This window comes from Acanthochromis polyacanthus, chromosome 24 (assembly GCF_021347895.1).
Source record: "Acanthochromis polyacanthus isolate Apoly-LR-REF ecotype Palm Island chromosome 24, KAUST_Apoly_ChrSc, whole genome shotgun sequence".
Classification (NCBI taxonomy): Eukaryota; Metazoa; Chordata; class Actinopteri; family Pomacentridae; genus Acanthochromis; species Acanthochromis polyacanthus.
In genome coordinates this window covers 4,269,215-4,290,067 of record NC_067136.1, presented here as the reverse complement: position 1 = coordinate 4,290,067, position 20,853 = coordinate 4,269,215, and the positions used below count along the sequence as shown (strand labels likewise).

The 20,853-nt window shown below is 44.2% G+C and overlaps 2 protein-coding genes and 1 long non-coding RNA gene across 4 annotated transcripts in view; 2 read left to right on the top strand and 1 right to left on the bottom strand.

The window, feature by feature from the left end:
- nfxl1 (nuclear transcription factor, X-box binding-like 1) overlaps positions 1-12,558 on the top strand; it is a 29,682-nt gene extending 17,124 nt beyond the window's left edge. For both annotated transcript variants that reach the window (XM_051944488.1, XM_051944487.1), the window contains exons 15-25: positions 2,114-2,234; positions 2,632-2,788; positions 2,928-3,019; positions 3,284-3,305; positions 5,501-5,623; positions 6,123-6,277; positions 8,413-8,482; positions 10,667-10,771; positions 10,997-11,077; positions 11,216-11,269; positions 11,682-12,558. In XM_051944488.1, the coding sequence (XP_051800448.1) occupies positions 2,114-2,234; positions 2,632-2,788; positions 2,928-3,019; positions 3,284-3,305; positions 5,501-5,623; positions 6,123-6,277; positions 8,413-8,482; positions 10,667-10,771; positions 10,997-11,077; positions 11,216-11,269; positions 11,682-11,873 (1,172 nt within the window). In that variant the 3' untranslated portion in view covers positions 11,874-12,558. The remainder of the gene's footprint in view (positions 1-2,113; positions 2,235-2,631; positions 2,789-2,927; positions 3,020-3,283; positions 3,306-5,500; positions 5,624-6,122; positions 6,278-8,412; positions 8,483-10,666; positions 10,772-10,996; positions 11,078-11,215; positions 11,270-11,681) is intronic.
- On the bottom strand, positions 3,312-5,490 carry LOC127532589 (uncharacterized). The gene is made up of 3 exons (XR_007940096.1): positions 5,253-5,490; positions 4,724-4,840; positions 3,312-3,618 (listed from the first exon to the last, which is right to left on the bottom strand). It is a non-coding gene; the product is annotated as an uncharacterized LOC127532589 (long non-coding RNA).
- A 2,535-nt stretch (positions 12,559-15,093) lies between the features above and the next one.
- corin (corin, serine peptidase) overlaps positions 15,094-20,853 on the top strand; it is a 36,314-nt gene continuing 30,554 nt past the window's right edge. The window contains 2 exon segments of the mRNA XM_051944362.1: positions 15,094-15,361; positions 16,679-16,823. Coding sequence (XP_051800322.1) covers positions 15,104-15,361; positions 16,679-16,823 — 403 coding nt within the window. The 5' untranslated portion in view covers positions 15,094-15,103.

The following is a 20,853-nucleotide window of genomic DNA, read 5'->3' as shown; positions in this document are numbered from 1 at the left end:
TTATCCAGAAATAGAAATCCAACAACATACAGACAATACGATCATTACTGGAGATGAAGATCCCGATGCTCTGAGGAGGAACTTTTATATTTGGTTTTTATGTGATATGACCCAAAAACAGCTGCTGGTTGTTTCGGGTAGAAGTGAATGTCTGTGGACACAACAGACACTGTTTGACCCAGTCAGATAATTACACACAGTAACACACACACACACACACACACACACACACACACACACACACACACACACACACACACACACACACTCTCAGAACGTCACATCACATCCATGTCTGTCAGATTAGTTGTGATTAGTTGAAGGAGTCTCAGCTGGAAGGTTAGAGGTTAAATTCAGGAACATTCTCACCCACAACACCTTTGTGTGTGTGTGTCTGTGTGTGTGTCTGTGTAGGTGTGTTCTAGTGTGTGTGTGTGTGTGTGTGTTACATTGAGAACAGTGAACAACACGCGGCTAAAATGTGTGTTTGGAAAATGTTGACCTCTGCTTCCTGTTGATCATCATTAATCACCTTCAACAAACACGTATGTTTCATTGTGTGTCTAAGTGTGTGTGTGAGAACCGATAGCTTCCTGCGCCTGTTGTTCCTCGATTGGAAGATAAAGGATAATTTATTCGGCTGCCTGCCCCGTGATTGGCCACACAGATTAGAGTTAATTTATTTGTGGATCTGCGTGCTGATTGGCTGCTCTGACCTTTCAGGGGGAACCAGGAGAAGGTCACCTCAAAGATAACAGCCGCCAAGGCATCCGAGGGTTGTTCAGCGTTTGTGTGGATGCATTTAAATAACTCAGACCAAAGAGACTTAAATATGGTGTGAAATAACAAAATTATGATCTACAATAACTTAAATATGAACTAGAATAGTTTAAATATGGTCCTAAATGACTATAATATGGTTAAAATGACAGAAAATGGTCCAAAATGACTCACATATGGTTCAAAATAACTAAAATATGCACCAAAATATGGTCTAAACTGACTAAAATATAGTCTAAAATGACTACAGTATGGTCCTAAATAACTAAAATGTGGTTGAAAATAACTAAAATATGGTCTAAATTGAAATATTGTCCAAATTGACTGGACTGTTTTTGATGAGAATAATCAGACTGAAGGTGTTGGAGGTGAAGAGTCTGGACTGGTATCAGTGTTGACTGTAAACTCTGTGGTATTTTAATGGACCCTTCACAGCAGAGTGTCGGCTGACCGAAGCCAGGAGAACTCCTCATACAGAGGGTTAGAGGAACAGTAATAACTTTATCTGGTAGTAGAACAAATCCAGGAGAACTCCTCATACAGAAGGTTAGAGGAACACTAATAACTTTATCTGGTAGTAGAACAAACCCAGGAGAACTCCTCATACAGAAGGTTAGAGGAACACTAATAACTTTATCTGGTAGTAGAACAAACCCAGGAGAACTCCTCATACAGAAGGTTAGGGGATCTGTTAACAGAACAAATCCAGGAGAACTCCTCATACAGAGGGTTAGGGTGAGGGGATCTGTTAACAGAACAAATCCAGGAGAACTCCTCGTACAGAAGGTTAGGGGATCTGTTAACAGAACAATCCCAGGACAAGCTTCAGGTCACACCAGTTTTTCCACTGTGACTTTTCAGTCTTCAACCAGCAGAGCACCAGTTTTACAGAAGAGTCAAAGAACAGAGTCTGTTTGAAGATCTGCAGGTTATAATGTCATCCAGAATAACACTAATATTGGCCAAAATGAGTTTAATAAATGGTTTAAAATGACTAGATATGGTTAGCAATCACTCAAATATGGATGAAAATGTTTTTTTTTTAAATGGTTCAAAATAACTAAAATATTGTCCAAAATAACAAAAAGTGGTTCTAAATAACTGAAATGCATCCAAAATGTCTAAAGTTTGGTCTAAAATAACTAAAATATGGTCCAAAATGACCCAGACATTGTCTAAAATGACGAACTGTGGTCAAAAATGACTCGCAGTGAGAAAACATGACTGTGTAGTGAGGAAAAATGAACTGACAGTGGATTAAATACCAGATGAGAGTCCAACCCAGAGTCCAGTGCTGACACACTGACCCTAACCCTGTGGTGCTGGTTCTCAGGCAGCTGCTACCCGTGTCCGGAGAACGTGGATGTCCGGTGTTCCTGCGGTTCCACGGTTCTGGTCGTCCCGTGTGGTCGAGAACGAAGCACCAAACCTCCTCGCTGCAAAGAGCCCTGCAGGTAAACGTCTCCTCCTTCCTGATGGAAGTTCTGATGTCTGATCAGGACACCAAGCCAGACTGTTAACGCGGTAGTTCGACAGGCTGACTGAAAACCTGATCAGAATGACTCTAAAAGTACATTAAATGACTAAAAACTGGTTCAAAGAGACCTCAGATTAATGTAAAATGAATAAAAACTAGTTCCGATTTATGTAAAATGACTAAAAACTGATTCGGATTGATCTATAATGACTAAAAACTGGTTAAGGTTTATGTAAAATGACTAAAATCTCGTTCAGATTTATCTGACTAAAATGTCATTCAGATTTATGTAAAATGACTAAAAACTGGTTCAGATTTATCTGTAATGACTCAAACCTGTCCTGTGGCTGGTCCACCTACCTGTCCGTCCTCAGGTGCCCCCCGTCCTGCCACCACCCCACCAGGGAGGCCCACCGCTGCCACCCCGGACCCTGCGCCCCCTGCAGGCAGCCCTGCTTACTGCCGCTGGCCGGCTGCAGCCACACCTGTCCACAGGTCTGCCACGACCTGGTTCTGATCCGGTCCCAGCAGGTAGGAGTCTGACCCGGGCATCGTGAGAACTTTAGGTTGTGGGAAACGGACGACCCCAGTCCTCAGATCGTTGTCGCTGCTATTTACAGTCCCGTTTCCTGTCTGGACCCGGCAGAATTAATGGTGTTTGTGTGTTCAGGTCCAGCTAGCCGGTCCGTGGGAGCAGCCCACTGAACCGGCCTTCATCCAGAAAGCTCTTCCCTGTCCACCATGCCAAGTCCCCATACCAACGTAAGTCCACCCCCACTACACAAACAATGACCGGGTCACTTCCTGCTGCTATGATGCTGTTTCCTGCCTCTGTGGGGTCCACTTCATTCACACCTTCAGACACTCTGCTGCATTAAGTTGTAACGTCCTGGATTTAATGTGTTTGTTGGGTTAATGTCTGAGTGTCAACAAGTTGCTGCTTTAGTTCTCTTCGCTTAGTTTATCTTTCTCATCCGTGTGTTGGAATAAAGGGAGCTAACGAGTGTTGGTTGGTTTGTCTTTCAGGAGCTGCTTTGGAGAACACGAGGTGAGAACCACCTTCCTTTAGTCCAACTTTAATCTACATTTAGTCCACCTTTATTCTACCTTTACTCCCCAACATGAACCTTTACATTAGACAACATGAACCATTAGACGACATAAACCTTTACGTTAGACAACATGAACCATTAGACGACATAAACCTTTACGTTAGACAACATGAACCATTAGACGACATAAACCTTTACGTTAGACAACATGAACCATTAGACGACATAAACCTTTACGTTAGACAACATGAACCATTAGACGACATAAACCTTTACGTTAGACAACATGAACCATTAGACGACATAAACCTTTACGTTAGACAACATGAACCATTTGACAACATGAACCATTAGACGACATAAACCTTTACGTTAGACAACATGAACCATCAGACAACATGAACCATTTGACAACATAAACCTTTACGTTAGACAACATGAACCATTTGACAACATGAACCATTTGACAACATGAACCATTAGACGACATAAACCTTTACGTTAGACAACATGAACCATTTGACAACATGAACCATTTGACAACATGAACCATTTGACAACATAAACCTTTACGTTAGACAACATGAACCATTTGACAACATGAACCATTTGACAACATGAACCATTAGACGACATAAACCTTTACGTTAGACAACATGAACCATTTGACAACATGAACCATTTGACAACATAAACCTTTACGTTAGGCAACATGAACCATTTGACAACATGAACCATTTGACAACATGAACCATTAGACGACATAAACCTTTACGTTAGACAACATGAACCATTTGACAACATGAACCATTTGACAACATAAACCTTTACGTTAGGCAACATGAACCATTTGACAACATGAACCATTTGACAACATGAACCATTTGACAACATGAACCATTTGACAACATAAACCTTTACGTTAGACAACATGAACCATTTGACAACATGAACCATTAGACGACATAAACCTTTACGTTAGACAACATGAACCATTAGACAACATGAACCATTTGACAACATAAACCTTTACGTTAGACAACATGAACCATTTGACAACATGAACCATTAGACGACATAAACCTTTACGTTAGACAACATGAACCATTAGACAACATGAACCATTTGACAACATAAACCTTTACGTTAGGCAACATGAACCATTAGACAACATGAACCATTTGACAACATGAACCATCAGACAACATGAACCATTAGACGACATAAACCTTTACGTTAGACAACATGAACCATTAGACAACATGAACCATTTGACAACATAAACCTTTACGTTAGGCAACATGAACCATTAGACAACATGAACCATTTGACAACATGAACCATTAGACGACATAAACCTTTACGTTAGGCAACATGAACCATTTGACAACATGAACCATTAGACGACATAAACCTTTACGTTAGACAACATGAACCATTAGACGACATAAACCTTTACGTTAGACAACATGAACCATTAGACGACATAAACCTTTACGTTAGACAACATGAACCATTAGACGACATAAACCTTTACGTTAGACAACATGAACATTAGACAACATGAACCATTAGACGACATAAACCTTTACGTTAGACAACATGAACCATTAGACAACATAAACCTTTACGTTAGACAACATGAACATTAGACAACATGAACCATTAGACGACATAAACCTTTACGTTAGACAACATGAACCATTTGACAACATGAACCATTAGACGACATAAACCTTTACATTAGACAACATGAACCATCAGACAACATGAACCATTTGACAACATAAACCTTTACGTTAGACAACATGAACCATTAGACGACATAAACCTTTACGTTAGACAACATGAACCATTTGACAACATGAACCATTAGACGACATAAACCTTTACATTAGACAACATGAACCATCAGACAACATGAACCATTTGACAACATAAACCTTTACGTTAGACAACATGAACCATTAGACGACATAAACCTTTACGTTAGACAACATGAACATTAGACAACATGAACCATTTGACAACACAAACCTTTACGTTAGACATGAATCTTCAGATAACATGAACCTTTGCATTAGACGACATGAACCTTTAGACAACATGAACCTTCAGATGACATGAACCGATGTACGGTACTTGTGTCGATTCAGGTTGTCTTAAGGTCCGTCTGGTGTTTGTCCATCAGGTCAGTCCCGTGCCATGCCACCGTCGAGGTCGATTCTCCTGCGGTCGACCTTGTGGACAACCTTTGGCCTGCGGAAACCACACCTGCAGCAGGGAATGCCACCTGGTTACCGACGGCAATAAGGTGAGGAGCCTACCAGAGACAGAAACCAGCCAGAGTCTGTCAGCATTAGAATGATGGTTCCTTCAACTTCTTTCAGACGAGGCATCAACTTATTATGATTTAAATAATCACACATATATCAACTGATTGGATAGAAGGTGAAGGTTGTGCATGTTGTGAAATGTGTCATAGATCAGCTGCAGTTCCTGGTTGTTCCACAAGGTGGAGTATCTTGGAAGCTGCCTCAATAATGTCCAGGTTTTGATAGTTTTGCTGTTGGTGTTGTGTGAATATACAGGTTTTTGACATTTCATGTGTAAATATGAAGGATTTTGACACTTTAACATCTAGGTTTTCTGGTGTTTTATGCACTAATGGTCAGGTTTTTGACACTATTGTGTGTTAATATCCATTTTTTTGTGCTAATGTCCAGGTTTTTGACATCTTCGATGTGAATATGAATGTTTTTGACAGTTTTCTGGTGGTTTTGTGTTGACTGATGTTGGTTGTGTGTCTGCAGTGTGAAGTGTGCGAGGAGGGCTGCAGTAAGCCCCGCCCCCCAGGCTGCCCCCACCCCTGCCCCCGCAGCTGTCACCGTGATGACTGCCCACCTTGCAGCCAGATGATTCGCCAACGCTGCCACTGCAAGATCAGCATCCTCTATGTGGAGTGCAGGTCAGTACACAGTAACACAACGCTGAAGCAAATACACACACAGTTACCAGTCTTACCATGAACAAGATGTTCAGAGTTCATTAAAACTGTGACAGCCGACCCAGAGACACACAAAACATCACGAAACTGACATAAAATGATAGCAGGCAAAAAATGACAAAGATGAGACACAGATGCTCATAAAACAACACAAAAGAGACACGAAACAAGATATAAGCTACAATCCTGATCCTGGTTTCTTCCTCCATCATCTATAATAGTTCTGACAAACAGCCTACCAACATGCTGGTATGAGCCTGAAGTTTACCCACAATGGCCTTCAAAAATTTTCTCTATATGAATTATCAGAAAACAAAACGGGTTTTTTGGTCTGATGACTACAAAATTTAGCATTTTGTGGCAGCATCATGATGAAGCACGGTGGTGGTACCATCATGGTGAAGCATGGTAACGGCACCATCATGATGAAGCATGGTAACGGCACCATCATGATGAAGCATGGTAACGGCACCATCATGATGAAGCATGGTAGTGGTACCATCATGATGTGAAGCATGGTAACGGCACCATCATGATGAAGGATGGTGGTGGCGGTACCATCATGATGAAGCATGGTGGTGGCGGTACCATCATGGTGAAGCCTGGTGGTGGCGGTACCATCATGGTGAAGCATGGTGGTGGCACCATCATGATGAAGCATGGTGGTGGTACCATCATGGTGAAGCATGGTGGTGGCGGTACCATCATGGTGAAGCCTGGTGGTGGCGGTACCATCATGGTGAAGCCTGGTGGTGGCGGTACCATCATGGTGAAGCCTGGTGGTGGCGGTACCATCATGGTGAAGCCTGGTGGCGGCGGTACCATCATGGTGAAGCATGGTGGCGGCGGTACCATCATGGTGAAGCATGGTGGCGGCGGTACCATCATGGTGAAGCATGGTGGTGGCACCATCATGATGAAGCATGGTGGTGGCACCATCATGGTGAAGCATGGTAACGGCACCATCATGATGAAGCATGGTAGTGGTACCATCATGATGTGAAGCATGGTAACGGCACCATCATGATGAAGCATGGTAACGGCACCATCATGATGAAGCATGGTAACGGCACCATCATGATGAAGCATGGTAGTGGTACCATCATGATGTGAAGCATGGTAACGGCACCATCATGATGAAGGATGGTGGTGGCGGTACCATCATGATGAAGCATGGTGGTGGCGGTACCATCATGGTGAAGCCTGGTGGTGGCGGTACCATCATGGTGAAGCATGGTGGTGGCACCATCATGATGAAGCATGGTGGTGGTACCATCATGGTGAAGCATGGTGGTGGCGGTACCATCATGGTGAAGCCTGGTGGTGGCGGTACCATCATGGTGAAGCCTGGTGGTGGCGGTACCATCATGGTGAAGCCTGGTGGTGGCGGTACCATCATGGTGAAGCCTGGTGGCGGCGGTACCATCATGGTGAAGCATGGTGGCGGCGGTACCATCATGGTGAAGCATGGTGGCGGCGGTACCATCATGGTGAAGCATGGTGGTGGCACCATCATGATGAAGCATGGTGGCGGCGGTACCATCATGGTGAAGCATGGTGGTGGCACCATCATGGTGAAGCATGGTGGTGGCACCATCATGGTGAAGCATGGTGGTGGCACCATCATGGTGAAGCATGGTGGTGGCACCATCATGGTGAAGCATGGTGGTGGCGGTACCATCATGGTGAAGCCTGGTGGTGGCGGTACCATCATGGTGAAGCCTGGTGGTGGCGGTACCATCATGGTGAAGCCTGGTGGCGGCGGTACCATCATGGTGAAGCATGGTGGCGGCGGTACCATCATGGTGAAGCATGGTGGCGGCGGTACCATCATGGTGAAGCATGGTGGTGGCGGTACCATCATGATGAAGCATGGTGGCGGTACCATCATGGTGAAGCATGGTGGTGGCAGTACCATCATGGTGAAGCATGGTGGTGGCGGTACCATCATGGTGAAGCCTGGTGGTGGCGGTACCATCATGGTGAAGCCTGGTGGTGGCGGTACCATCATGGTGAAGCCTGGTGGTGGCGGTACCATCATGGTGAAGCATGGTGGTGGTACAATCATGCTGGTTCTTACTGTGTTCTCTCTCCAGGATCCTTACAGCAGCTGATGACCAGATGAAGGTGAAGCTGAGCTCCTGTAACAACCAGTGTCCTAAAGAGGTACAAACTCTCCCTGTGGAGTCCCAGTGCATCATGGAAATGTCTCTCTGATGTCAGCTCCTGATCAATAATCAATAATGTTATGGTGAATGAAGAAATTGCTGTATTCTGGACATGGGGAGGAACTAAACCAGAACTACAGAGACTAAACTGTAGAAATGTGAATCAGTGTTTCCTCAAACATCTGGTCTGGTCTGCAGATCTTCAGCTTCCTGTCTGAGTTGTTATTGGAACCTCCACCAGATGATCCGGTGTTTGTTTTTACTGACAGGAACATGTGAGATCAGAGCTGTGTTTTCTTCCAGCAGGTCCCTTCATGTTTCTGTTGGAGGAACCTGAAGCTGCTCTTGGTTCACAAAACATAACATCTGGCTCAACTGCTAGTGTCTGCAGATCTCCAAAATAAACCTGAGAATCCTTTAGAATGTTCAGTAGAACTTTAACAGCAGGTTCTACTGCTGTTAGAGCCTCAACAGTTGGAGAAATGACCAAAGACTGTATTTCAGTAGAAACATGGATCCATTCATAGAAAAACACTAACGAGAACTTTATGGAGACACTAGACCATTGAACAGATTGAACGTTTGGAACTTTTATCCATTTTTAAGGACCAGTAATTCTTCATTTGTGTCATTTTTGAGTAATTCTGAGCAATCTTTGTCTTATTTTAGACACATTTGAAAATAGTTTGGACAGATCTCAAGTTATTATGGACAATGCTGAATAATTTCAGGCAAATTTTGAGTTATTTAGGACAAATTCCATGACATCTTAAAAAGTCTCTGTCAAGGGACTGGTCAGGCTGTCCTCACATTAGATTCTGCCTCAGCAGTTGTTGTACAGGAACTTTATGGAGACACTATAGCAGCATTTTGGACAGCATTTTTTCTGTCATTTTGAACAGTCTTTATCTTATTTTGGACAGATTACCCCTTATTATGAGCAATTTCATGTCACGTTTGACAAAGACATTTTTGAACATTTTGATTAATTTTGGACCTGTTTCTAGTTGTTTTGAACAATTATTTTCTTCTTTTAGACAGATTGTGGACAGACTACAGTCTTTGTCTGTTCAAATTTGAACACATCAGATTTAAAATGTCTAAAAATAACTTCAGATCAGTCCAGGACTCACAGTGCCCCCAAATTGACAAAAGTTGTCCAGATGGATTAATCTTACCATTGTTCTGGGTCAAACCTCAGCAGCTGGAGAAACTAAAGACTGGATTTCAGTAGAAACATGGATCCATCCAGAGAAAAACACTGACAGGAACTTACACACTAGACCACTGGACAGATTCAACATTTTGCCCTTTTTTCCAGTTTCAAGGACTAATACTTGTTGATTGTTCTTGTTTTGGACAGCTCTGAATCTTTCTAGGCAAGTTTCAAGACACCTTGGACACACTATCTAATTTTGGACACATTTTGAGTCGTTTTTGGTCATTTTGAGTCATTCTGACCAGGTTTCAAGTCAATTCTTTATCTTACTTTGGGCACAATTATAATCATTTTGGACAAGTTTCACATAGTTATGGACAGGTTGGGCTCCTTTTGGATCATTTTAAACAGATTTCAGGTCTAAAGATCTAAAAACTGGAACTTTGTCTGGTCACACTGCCGTCACATCTGAGAAGTTGAAGAAATGTGGACCAAAGAGTCATTCTGGACAAGTTTCAAATCATATTAGGCCAATTCTAGTCATTTTGGATTAATTTAGAGTTATTTTGAACAAATTTCAAGTCATTTCAAGTCAAGATGGCTAAAAACTGGATATGCTTTCCACACATCAGGTTCTACGGATGTTAGAGCCTCAACAGTTGGAGAAATGTGGACCAAAGACTGTATTTTAGTAGAAACATGGATCCATCCATAGAAAAACACTGACAGGAACTTTATGGAGACACTAGACCAGCCTGGATAGAGGTTCTAGACATTGTTCTATCTCCAGGTCCAGTAGTTACACTGTGTTCTCTGCTAGATGCACCCAATAGTTCTGATCTGATCAAACTGTTCTGTTCTTCATGGATGGTGGTTTATTTCTTGAGACGCTGGACCTTTAAACGTCTTCTCAGGTTTATCTAGCAGTGAAAACAGAAGCTTCCAGATGTAGAACAGATTAGATGGTGAAGATCTAGACGTTGTTGTTGGACGGTGTCCTGATGGTCCTTGTGTTGTCTCCAGCTGAGCTGTGGCCATCGCTGTAAGCAGGTGTGTCATCCAGGTGAGTGTGAGGACAGATGTCAGCAGAAGGTGAAGCTGCGATGCCCCTGCAGGAGGATCAAGAAGGTAGGAGCCCCTCCTGTTTCTTTCTGCTCTTAACCTCCAGGCTGATGAAGGCTGGAGGTCTTTAACATCTGTCAGAAGAAGACGTTTGTAGAAACATCTGAGAACATTTCCAGATGGTTCTCCAGCTTCCATCAGCCTGCTCTACTGTGATAAACATCTAGACATGGTGCAGGACTGGAGCTAACCAGATGGTGTGTGTCTGTGTGTCCGTCTGTGTGTGTGCAGGAGCTGCAGTGTTGTGTTTCGGCTCAGTGTGTCATTCAGTGTGACGACACCTGCAGAGACCAGCAGAGGAGAGTCAGCCAGGTAAGGACACACCTGGACACTACACACACACACCTGGACACTAAACACACACACCTGGACACTAAACACACACACCTGGACACTAAGCACACACACCTGGACACACTGACTGACGTGTGTTAATGTGTGTGTTTGTAGATGAAGGAGGCGGAGCAGAGAGCAGCTCAGGAGGAGGAGCAGAAGAAGCTTCAGGTGAGTCTGAAGAACCAACGACTTGTTCTGATCATTAACAGTTCCAGTCAGATATTAATGAGTCTGAATGTAACAGATTTAATTCTGATCTCGGGCTGGCCCAAATAGCAGTTTCTGGTCTCCGGATATTCGGCCTCTATTAATGACGAGGGGGGGGGGATTTGGATCTCAAAATTAATATTCGGATCCCATCGTCATGACCGAATATTGGGATATTCGGGTCCAGCCCTACTCTGATCATTAGTACTTACAGTCTGATTTTAACCAACCAGTGGATGCAGACTGACTGCAGGTTTATTTCTGTCTTTATTTGTCCAGGACAGTGCATATTAATGAACATACAGTCTCGTAGTAGTTCCCACCAGGTTGCAGTAAATACACTAATGCTAATGTCCATCTGTTCTTCTTTCAGGAGGAGCTGGAGGCCTTTGAGAAGCGGCAGCAGAGAGGGGGGAGGAGGGGCAAGAAGAGGGGGAGGAGGGGGGAAGCTGACGGTGAGCAGGGGAGGGGGGGCGGCTGGGGGCGGAGCTTAGCCTTCATCATTGTCTCACTGGGCGGAGCTTTGCTGTCTGCCGCCACCTTCTACCTGTTGAACACAACCTGAAGACACCGCAGAGCAGCTCACCTGGAAGTCACCTGAGACTCACCTGGAAGTCACCTGAGACTCACCTGGAAGTCACCTGAGACTCACCTGGAAGTCACCTGAGACTCACCTGAAAGTCACCTGAGACTCACCTGAGACTCACTTGAGACTCACCTGAAAGTCACCTGAGACTCACCTTTAGTTCACCTGTGAGTCAGTCTCAGGTGAGTCTCAGGTGAGCAGTGTCCTGTGACTCAGATTGTTGATTCTTTTCTTCTTTTATCTTCAGACAGGAAACAGTTTGTGTCCTGGACAGTCGTTTAGTTCTGTTGACGGTTCGTTTGTTTCTCGTTAAGTCTGATTAAATCCTCTGATTGACCATCTCCATGGAAACTGTTGTTAAGGAGCAGATGTTCTAGATGTTCTGGTGGAGTCTGCTGCTTCAGATGTTATTTCAGGGTAACATTAGAGGAACATCCCAGCAATCATCTCCAGTCTCCACAGGTCCGATGTGTTGATGTTCTTCATGATGTTTCTATGTTTGTCTTAAAGACCTTCTGACTGAGGATGAGGAGATCTGATTGGTTGTTCTATTTCTGTGATGGATCTTCTGGTTGTAGAAACGTTGGAACTCTGCAGATGTTTGATCATGGAGGAAAATAAGTCTTTTTTTCAGCGTTTTTGACAATAAAATGTGTAAAAGTTTGATTTGTTTTATTTCCTGATTCTCTGATGGTGGTTGTGATGCTGCAGACAGGGGGCGCTGGTCCTCCACAGAAGATGAAAAAGTAACTTTGTTGATCCAGCGTTTAGAGACGAACAAACTGGTTTCATTCATGAAGCATCAACTGGTTTGGACAAAATAATAAAACATTCTGATGATTTATGATCAACCAGAACACATGGAAAACACCTGGAGAACATCTGGAGGACATCTCAAACCAGTTACATGTCCAGAACGGGGATTAAAGTTCTCCGTCACCACGACGGATTTCCGTCAAATGGAAAAATTGAGGGGGGAAAAGTCACATTGAAGTAACTTCCCCACGTGTTTCGCGGAGTCCAGTCGGCACCGCGATCCTGTCCTGAATCTGCAGGTCCGGTCTGCAGGTGTTTAACACAGCCACGCCACGCACAGGGGGCTGGTAGGTTTAACAGTGATGAGAATAAGATGACTTCTTTACTTTTATGTCGGGAGGAGAGATTGATGACTGTTTATCTTTGGAAGGAAACGCTGCTCGTTATGTGCTTCAGAAACACATGGACAAGTCAAGCTTTACCGAAGTTCAGCCTCCAGACGCTAACTGTAGTTTAGTGCTAACAAGTAGCTTCATTATGAAAGAACCACAGCGAACAGGTAAGAAGACAGAAGTGATCTACATGTACCTTCATGTTTGGGTTAATAGCTTATCTCCTCTTGCCGGTGTATGACTCGTGTGCGTGTGCATGCGGCTGTGCACGCCGCGGCCTTACGCGGTTACGCGCCCGACTGCGTAAGTGCTTTATTTTGACCCGTTTAGCATCTTATTTCTATCTGTGTGGTACAGTACGAAGAAAACATTGAATAACACCCTAGGTATTTGCAAAGCCGCTGTATTTTAAATACCCTCAGAGAGTATCTGTAACAGAATATAAGTTCTGTTTGTGCTGTGTACAGTTGATGTAATTTCTTCCAATCAAAACAGAGCATGATATTGGCGGGAGGGGGTTGTGGACACAGGTTTGAGGACGTTTTTCACTCATTTTCTGCAGTAAGGTTTTCTTCTAGTTATTATTTTTACTTGCTTCAAAGGTTTTCATACCCTTTAAAATTAACCAGAGAGCACCAAAATTGACCTGAAGCTTTAATATTTTCTGGGAGAGGACCTTCAGACCCCCACCAGTACCACTCATGACATGTTTTCTATCCATGTTAATCTTCTACACCTGTACACTCTCCCATTCAGTGTGTTCTACAGTAGTGCCAAATTGACTGCATAAACCTGTACGCTGTAGTAGTATTGTATGTCATCATTTTTAATAGTGGCCAATGATTTTGACCAGAAGAACATTTTTGCTTTAATTCCTGGTTCAGAAAAACTCAGGACTGAAACTGGTCCAAATTACTGAAGAGCTGGTTTCAGACTGGTATCATACTGGTTTCATACTGGGATCATACTGGGATCAGACTGGTTTCACACTGGGATCATACTGGTTTCAGACTGGTTTCACACTGGTTTCATACTGGGATCATACTGGTTTCAGACTGGTATCATACTGGTTTCAGACTGGTTTCACACTGGTTTCACACTGGGATCATACTGGTTTCAGACTGGTTTCACACTGGTTTCATACTGGGATCATACTGGGATCATACTGGTTTCAGACTGGTATCATACTGGGATCAGACTGGTTTCACACTGGGATCATACTGGTTTCAGACTGGTTTCACACTGGTTTCATACTGGGATCATACTGGTATCATACTGGTTTCAGACTGGTTTCACACTGGTTTCACACTGGGATCATACTGGTTTCAGACTGGTTTCACACTGGTTTCATACTGGGATCATACTGGTTTCAGACTGGTATCATACTGGTATCATACTGGTTTCAGACTGGTTTCACACTGGTTTCACACTGGGATCATACTGGTTTCAGACTGGTTTCACACTGGTTTCATACTGGGATCATACTGGTTTCAGACTGGTTTCACACTGGTTTCATACTGGGATCATACTGGTTTCAGACTGGTTTCACACTGGTTTCATACTGGGATCATACTGGTTTCAGACTGGTTTCAGACTGGGATCAGACTGGTTTCAGACTGGGATCAGACTGGGATCATACTGGTTTGGGACTGGGATCAGACTGTTTTCAGACTGGGATCAGACTGGTTTCAGACTGGGATCAGACTGGGATCATACTGGTTTGTTGTCTTCTGTTGTGATTGAAATAAAGCTTTACTGGTTTCTTTGTGGATCTGATGAGAATTACCTAAGCAGGTAAATCTGTAAAACCAGTTAGAACCCGCAGCTGTGTGTGTTTATGTGTGTAACTTTGTGTGTGTTGCTGTGTGTGTTTATGTGTGTGTGTTTCTTTGTCTGTGATTCTGTGTGTGTGTTTCTTTGTCTGTGATTCTGTGTGTGTGTTTCTTTGTCTGTGATTCTGTGTGTGTGTGTGTTTCTGTGTGTTTCTCTTTGTGTGTTTCAATGTGTTTCTCTCTCTCTCTCTCTCTCTCTCTCTGTGTGTGTGTGTGTGTGTGTGTTTCTATGTGTGCGTGTGTTCTGTGTGTATTTCTGTATGTGTGTGCGTTGATCCTCTCTGCTGGGTCACGTGCAGCCCCTGAGCTGCTCGCAGAGAGAGAGAGAGAGAGGAAGGGGGCGGAGCCAGCGTCTCGTGCCTGCTCTGTTACCGGAGCGGCTCGCGGGCAGCAGACAGAGGGATGGTCTCGCGCTCGGCGGCAGCAGCAGGTCATGTTGTCCGCGCGGCGGGAGACCTTCCCGCGTGTCACCTTCAGAGGAGCAACGGTAAGTTTAACTGTTTACCTGTAAGTCTGTCTGTAACCTTTCTGTCTGTAACCTGTCTGTCTGTAACCTGTCTGTCTGTCTGTAACCTGTCTGTCAGTCTGTCTGTAACCTGTCTGTCTGTAACCTGTCTGTCTGTCTGTAACCTGTCTGTCTGTAACCTGTCTATCTGTCTGTCTGTCTGTCTGTAACCTGTCTGTCTGTAACCTGTCTGTAACCTGTCTGTCTGTCTGTAACCTGTCTGTCTGTAACCTGTCTGTAACCTGTCTGTCTGTCTGTAACCTGTCTGTCTGTAACCTGTCTGTAACCTGTCTGTCTGTCTGTCTGTAACCTGTCTGTCTGTCTGTCTGTCTGTCTGTCTGTAACCTGTCTGTAACCTGTCTGTCTGTCTGTCTGTAACCTGTCTGTCTGTCTGTCTGTAGCCTGTCTATCTGTCTGTCACCTGTCTGTCTGTCTGTCTGTCTGTAACCTGTCTGTCTGTCTGTCTGTAACCTGTCTGTCTGTAACCTGTCTGTAACCTGTCTGTCTGTAACCTGCCTGTCTGTCTGTCTGTAGCCTGTCTATCTGTCTGTCACCTGTCTGTCTGTCTGTCTGTCTGTCTGTAACCTGTCTGTCTGTCTGTCTGTAACCTGTCTGTCTGTAACCTGTCTGTAACCTGTCTGTCTGTCTGTCTGTAACCTGTCTGTCTGTCTGTCTGTCACCTGTCTGTCTGTCTGTAACCTGTCTGTCTGTCACCTGTCTATCTGTCTGTCACCTGTCTGTCTGTCTGTCTGTCTGTAACCTGTCTGTCTGTCTGTCTGTAACCTGTCTGTAACCTGTCTGTAACCTGTCTGTCTGTCTGTAACCTGTCTGTCTGTCTGTCTGTCTGTCTGTCTGTAACCTGTCTGTCTGTCTGTAACCTGTCTGTAACCTTTCTCTGTCACCTGTCTGTCTGTCTGTAACCTGTCTGTCTGTAACCTGTCTGTAACCTGTCTGTCTGTCTGTCTGTCTGTCTGTCTGTCTGTCTGTCTGTCTGTCACCTGTCTGTCTGTCTGTCACCTGTCTGTCTGTCTGTAACCTGTCTGTCTGTCTGTCTGTAACCTGTCTGTCTGTCTGTAACCTGTCTGTAACCTTTCTGTCACCTGTCTGTCTGTCTGTCCATCTGTCTGTCTGTCTGTCTGTCTCTCTCTCTCTCTCTCTCTCTCTCTGTAACCTGTCTGTCTGTATGCCTGTCTCTCTGTCTGTCTGTCTGTCTGTCTGTGTATTCAGAGTATTCATCTGGGTATTGATCAGTGTATTGATCAGGTTATTGATCAGTGTATTGTGTCTCGTCTCCTCCAGACTGCAGGACCTCCAGACAGGATGGGAGGAGACACCTGTCCTCACAAGTTGGGATCGACCAATCAGCTGCAGCGGCTGCTCCTCTACATCCTGATTCCAACTGTGAGCCTGTTGGGAGTCCTGCTGCTGAGCCTGGGCCTGACCGGTACCAGTACCACAATATATACTATATACACTATATAATATATACACAATAACTAGGAGTCTTGCTGCTGAGATTGGGCCTAACCGGTACCAGTACCACAATATATACTATATACACTATATAATACACTGCTCAAAAATATTAAAGGAACACTTTGAAAACACATCATATTTCAATGCGGGGAAAACCAAACTGGATATTAGCATTGATATGGACTGGATAATGTGTTAGGAATGAAAAGTGCCACATTGTTTGATGGAATGAAAATGATCAACCCCCCAGGAGGGCTAAATTCAAGACACCCCAAAATCAAAGTGAAAAACTGATGTGGCAGGCTGGTCCATCTTTCTGAAATTCCTTGGCAGCAGCTCAAAATGGTATTCAGTAGTTTGTACGGCCTCCATGTGCTTGTATTCATGACTGACGATGCCGGGACAAGCTCTGAATGAGACGATGGATGGTGTCCTGGGGTATCTCCTCCCAGAACTGGACCAGGGCATCACTGAGCATCTGGACAGTCTGAGGAGCAACCTGATGGTGTCGGATGGAACAAAACATAATGTTCCAAAGGTGTTCTATTGGATTCAGGTCAGGTGAGCGTGGGGGCCAGCTAATGGTATCAGTTCCTTCATCCTCCAGGAACTGCATGAGTTGTCTTACCACATAAGACTGGCCATTGTCCTGCACCAGAAGGAGTCCAGGACCACTGCACCAATGTAGGGTCTGACAATGGGTCAAAGGATTTCATCCTGATACCTAATGGCAGTCAGAATGCCATTGTCCAGCCTGTAGAGGTCTGTGCGTCCCTCCATGGATATGCCTCCCCACACCATCACTGACCCACCACCAAACCGGTCATGCTGAACAATGTTACAGGCAGCATAACGTTCTCCACGGCTTCTCCAGACCCTTTCATGTCTGTCACATGTGCTCAGGGTGAACCTGCTCTCATCTGTGAAAAGCACAGGGCACCAGTGGTGGACCTGCAGATTCCTGTGTTCTATGGCAAATGCCAGCCGAGCTCCACGGTGCCGGTCAGCGAGCACAGTGGACACTAGAGGACGCTGGGCCCTCAGACCACTCTCATCTCTTTCTGATTGTTTGATCAGAGACATTCACACCAGTGGTCTGCTGGAGGTCATTTTGTAGAGCTATTGCAGTGCTCATCCTGGTCCTCCGTGCACAAAGGAGCAGATACCTGTCCTGCTGATGGGTTGAGGACCTTCTACAGTCCTGTCCAGCTCTCCCAGACTAACTGTCTGTCTCCTGGAATCTCCTCCATGCTCTTGAGAATGTGCTGGGAGACACAGCAAACCTTCTGGCAATGGCACGCATTGATGTTTCATCCTGGAGGAGTTGGACTGTCTGTGGAACCTCTGTAGGGTCCAGGTATCGCCTCATGCTACCAGAAGTGACTCTGACCCTAGCCAAATGCAAAACTAGTGAAAAACAGTCAGAAAACATTAGGAAGGAAAAAATGTCAGTGGCCTTCACCTGTAAACTCATTCCTGTTTTGGGGGTTGTCTCATTGTTACCCCTCTAGTGCATCTGTTGTTAATTTCATGAACACCAAAGCAGCTGAAACTGACTAAAAAGCTCCTCAGTTACTGACTTGACCAGATCAGTATCCCACATGTTTCACTGATTTGATGCAATACTTAGATTAAAAAGTGTTCCTTTAATTTTTTTGAGCAGTGTATATACACAATAACTAGGAGTCCTGCTGCTGAGCCTGGGCCTGACCGGTACCGCTATATATACTACAAACCCAATTCCAATGAATTTGGGGCATTGTGTGAAACATAAATAAAACAGAATACAATGATTTGCAAATCATGTTCAACCTATATTTAATTGAATACACTACAAAGACAATATATTAAAGTTCAAACTGATAAACTGTATTGTTTTTACCAAATGATCATTAACTTTGAATTTTATGGCTGCAACACTTTCGAAAAATGCTGGGACAGGGTCATGTTTACCACTGTGTTACATCGCCTTTCCTTTTAACAACATTTAATAAACGTTTGGGAACTGAGGACACTAATTGTTGAACCTTTGTAGGTGGAATTCTTTCCCATTCTTGCTTGATGTGCAGCTTCAGCTATTCAACAGTCCGGGGTCTCTGTTTACGCTTCATAATGCACCACACATTTTCACTGGAAGACAGGTCTGGACTGCAGGCAGGCCAGTCTAGTACTTGCACTCTTTTACTACAAAGCCAAGCTGTTGCAACACATCACACACATGCAGAATGTGGTTTGGCATTGTCTTGCTGAAATAAGCAGGGGCATCTATTAAAAAGACGTTGCTTGGATGGCAGCATGTTTCTCCAAAACCTGTACCTTTCAGCATTAATGGTGCCTTCACAGAGATGTAAGTTACCCATGCCATTGGCACTAAGACAGCCCCATACCATCACAGAGGTGTAAGTTACCCATGCCATTGGCACTAAGACAGCCCCATACCATCACAAATGTAAGTTACCCATGCCATTGGCACTAAGACAGCCCCATACCATCACAGATATATAGGTTACCCATGCCATTGGCACTAAGACAGCCCCATACCATCACAGATATATAGGTTACCCATGCCATTGGCACTAAGACAGCCCCATACCATCACAGATGTGTAACTTACTCATGCCATTGGCACTAAGACAGCCCCATACCATCACAGATGTATAGGTTACCCATGCCATTGGCACTAAGACGGCCCCATACCATCACAGAGGTGTAAGTTACCCATGCCATTGGCACTAAGACAGCCCCATACCATCACAGATGTATAGGTTACCCATGCCATTGGCACTAAGACGGCCCCATACCATCACAGAGGTGTAAGTTACCCATGCCATTGGCACTAAGACGGCCCCATACCATCACAGATGTATAGGTTACCCATGCCATTGGCACTAAGACGGCCCCATACCATCACAGAGGTGTAAGTTACCCATGCCATTGGCACTAAGACAGCCCCATACCATCACAGATGTATAGGTTACCCATGCCATTGGCACTAAGACAGCCCCATACCATCACAGATGCTGGCTTTTGAACTTTGCATCCGTAACAGTCTGGATGGTTCTTTACCTCTTTGGCCTGGAGGACACGACGTCCACAATTTCCAAAAACAATTTGAAATGTGGACTCGTCAGACCACAGAAAACTTTTCCACTTTGCATCAGTCCATCTTAGATGAGCTCGGGCCCAGAGAAGCCGGCGGCGTTTCTGGATGTTGTTGATAAATGGCTTTTGCTTTGCATAGTAGTTTTAAGTTGCACTTACGGATGTAGCGCCGAACTGTATTTACTGACAGTGGTTTTCTGAAGTGTTCCTGAGCCCATGTGCTGATGTCCTTTACACACTGATGTCAGTGTTTGATGCAGCGCTGCCTGAGGGATGGAAGGTCACTGGCATTCAGTGTTGGTTTTCGGCCTTGCCGCTTACATGCAGTGATTTCTGCAGATTCTCTGAACTTTTTGATATTATGGACCGTAGATGATGAAATCCCTAAATTCCTTGCAATTGTACGTTGAGGAACATTGTCCTTAAACTGTTTGACTATTTTCTCACGCACTTGTTCACAAAGAGGTGAACCTCGCCCCATCTTTGCTTGTGAATGACTGAGCAATTCAGGGAAGCTCCTTTCATACCCAAGCATGGCACCCACCTGTTCCCAATTAGCCTGTTCACCTGTGTTATGTCCCAAACAGGTGTTTGATGAGCATTCCTCAACTTTCTCAGTCTTTTTTACCACCTGTCCCAGCTTTTTTGGAACATGTTGTAGGCATAAAATTCTACATTAAAGATTATTTGCTAAAAACAATAAAGCTTGAACATTAAATATCTTGTCTTTGTCGTGTATTCAAAGAAATATAGGTTGAACATGATTTGCAAATCATTGTATTCTGTTTTTTTATTTATGTTTAACACAACGTCCCAACTTGATTGGAATTGGGTTTGTATATACTATTGCACTCTATGTACACAATACGCTATATAAATATACACACAAACATACA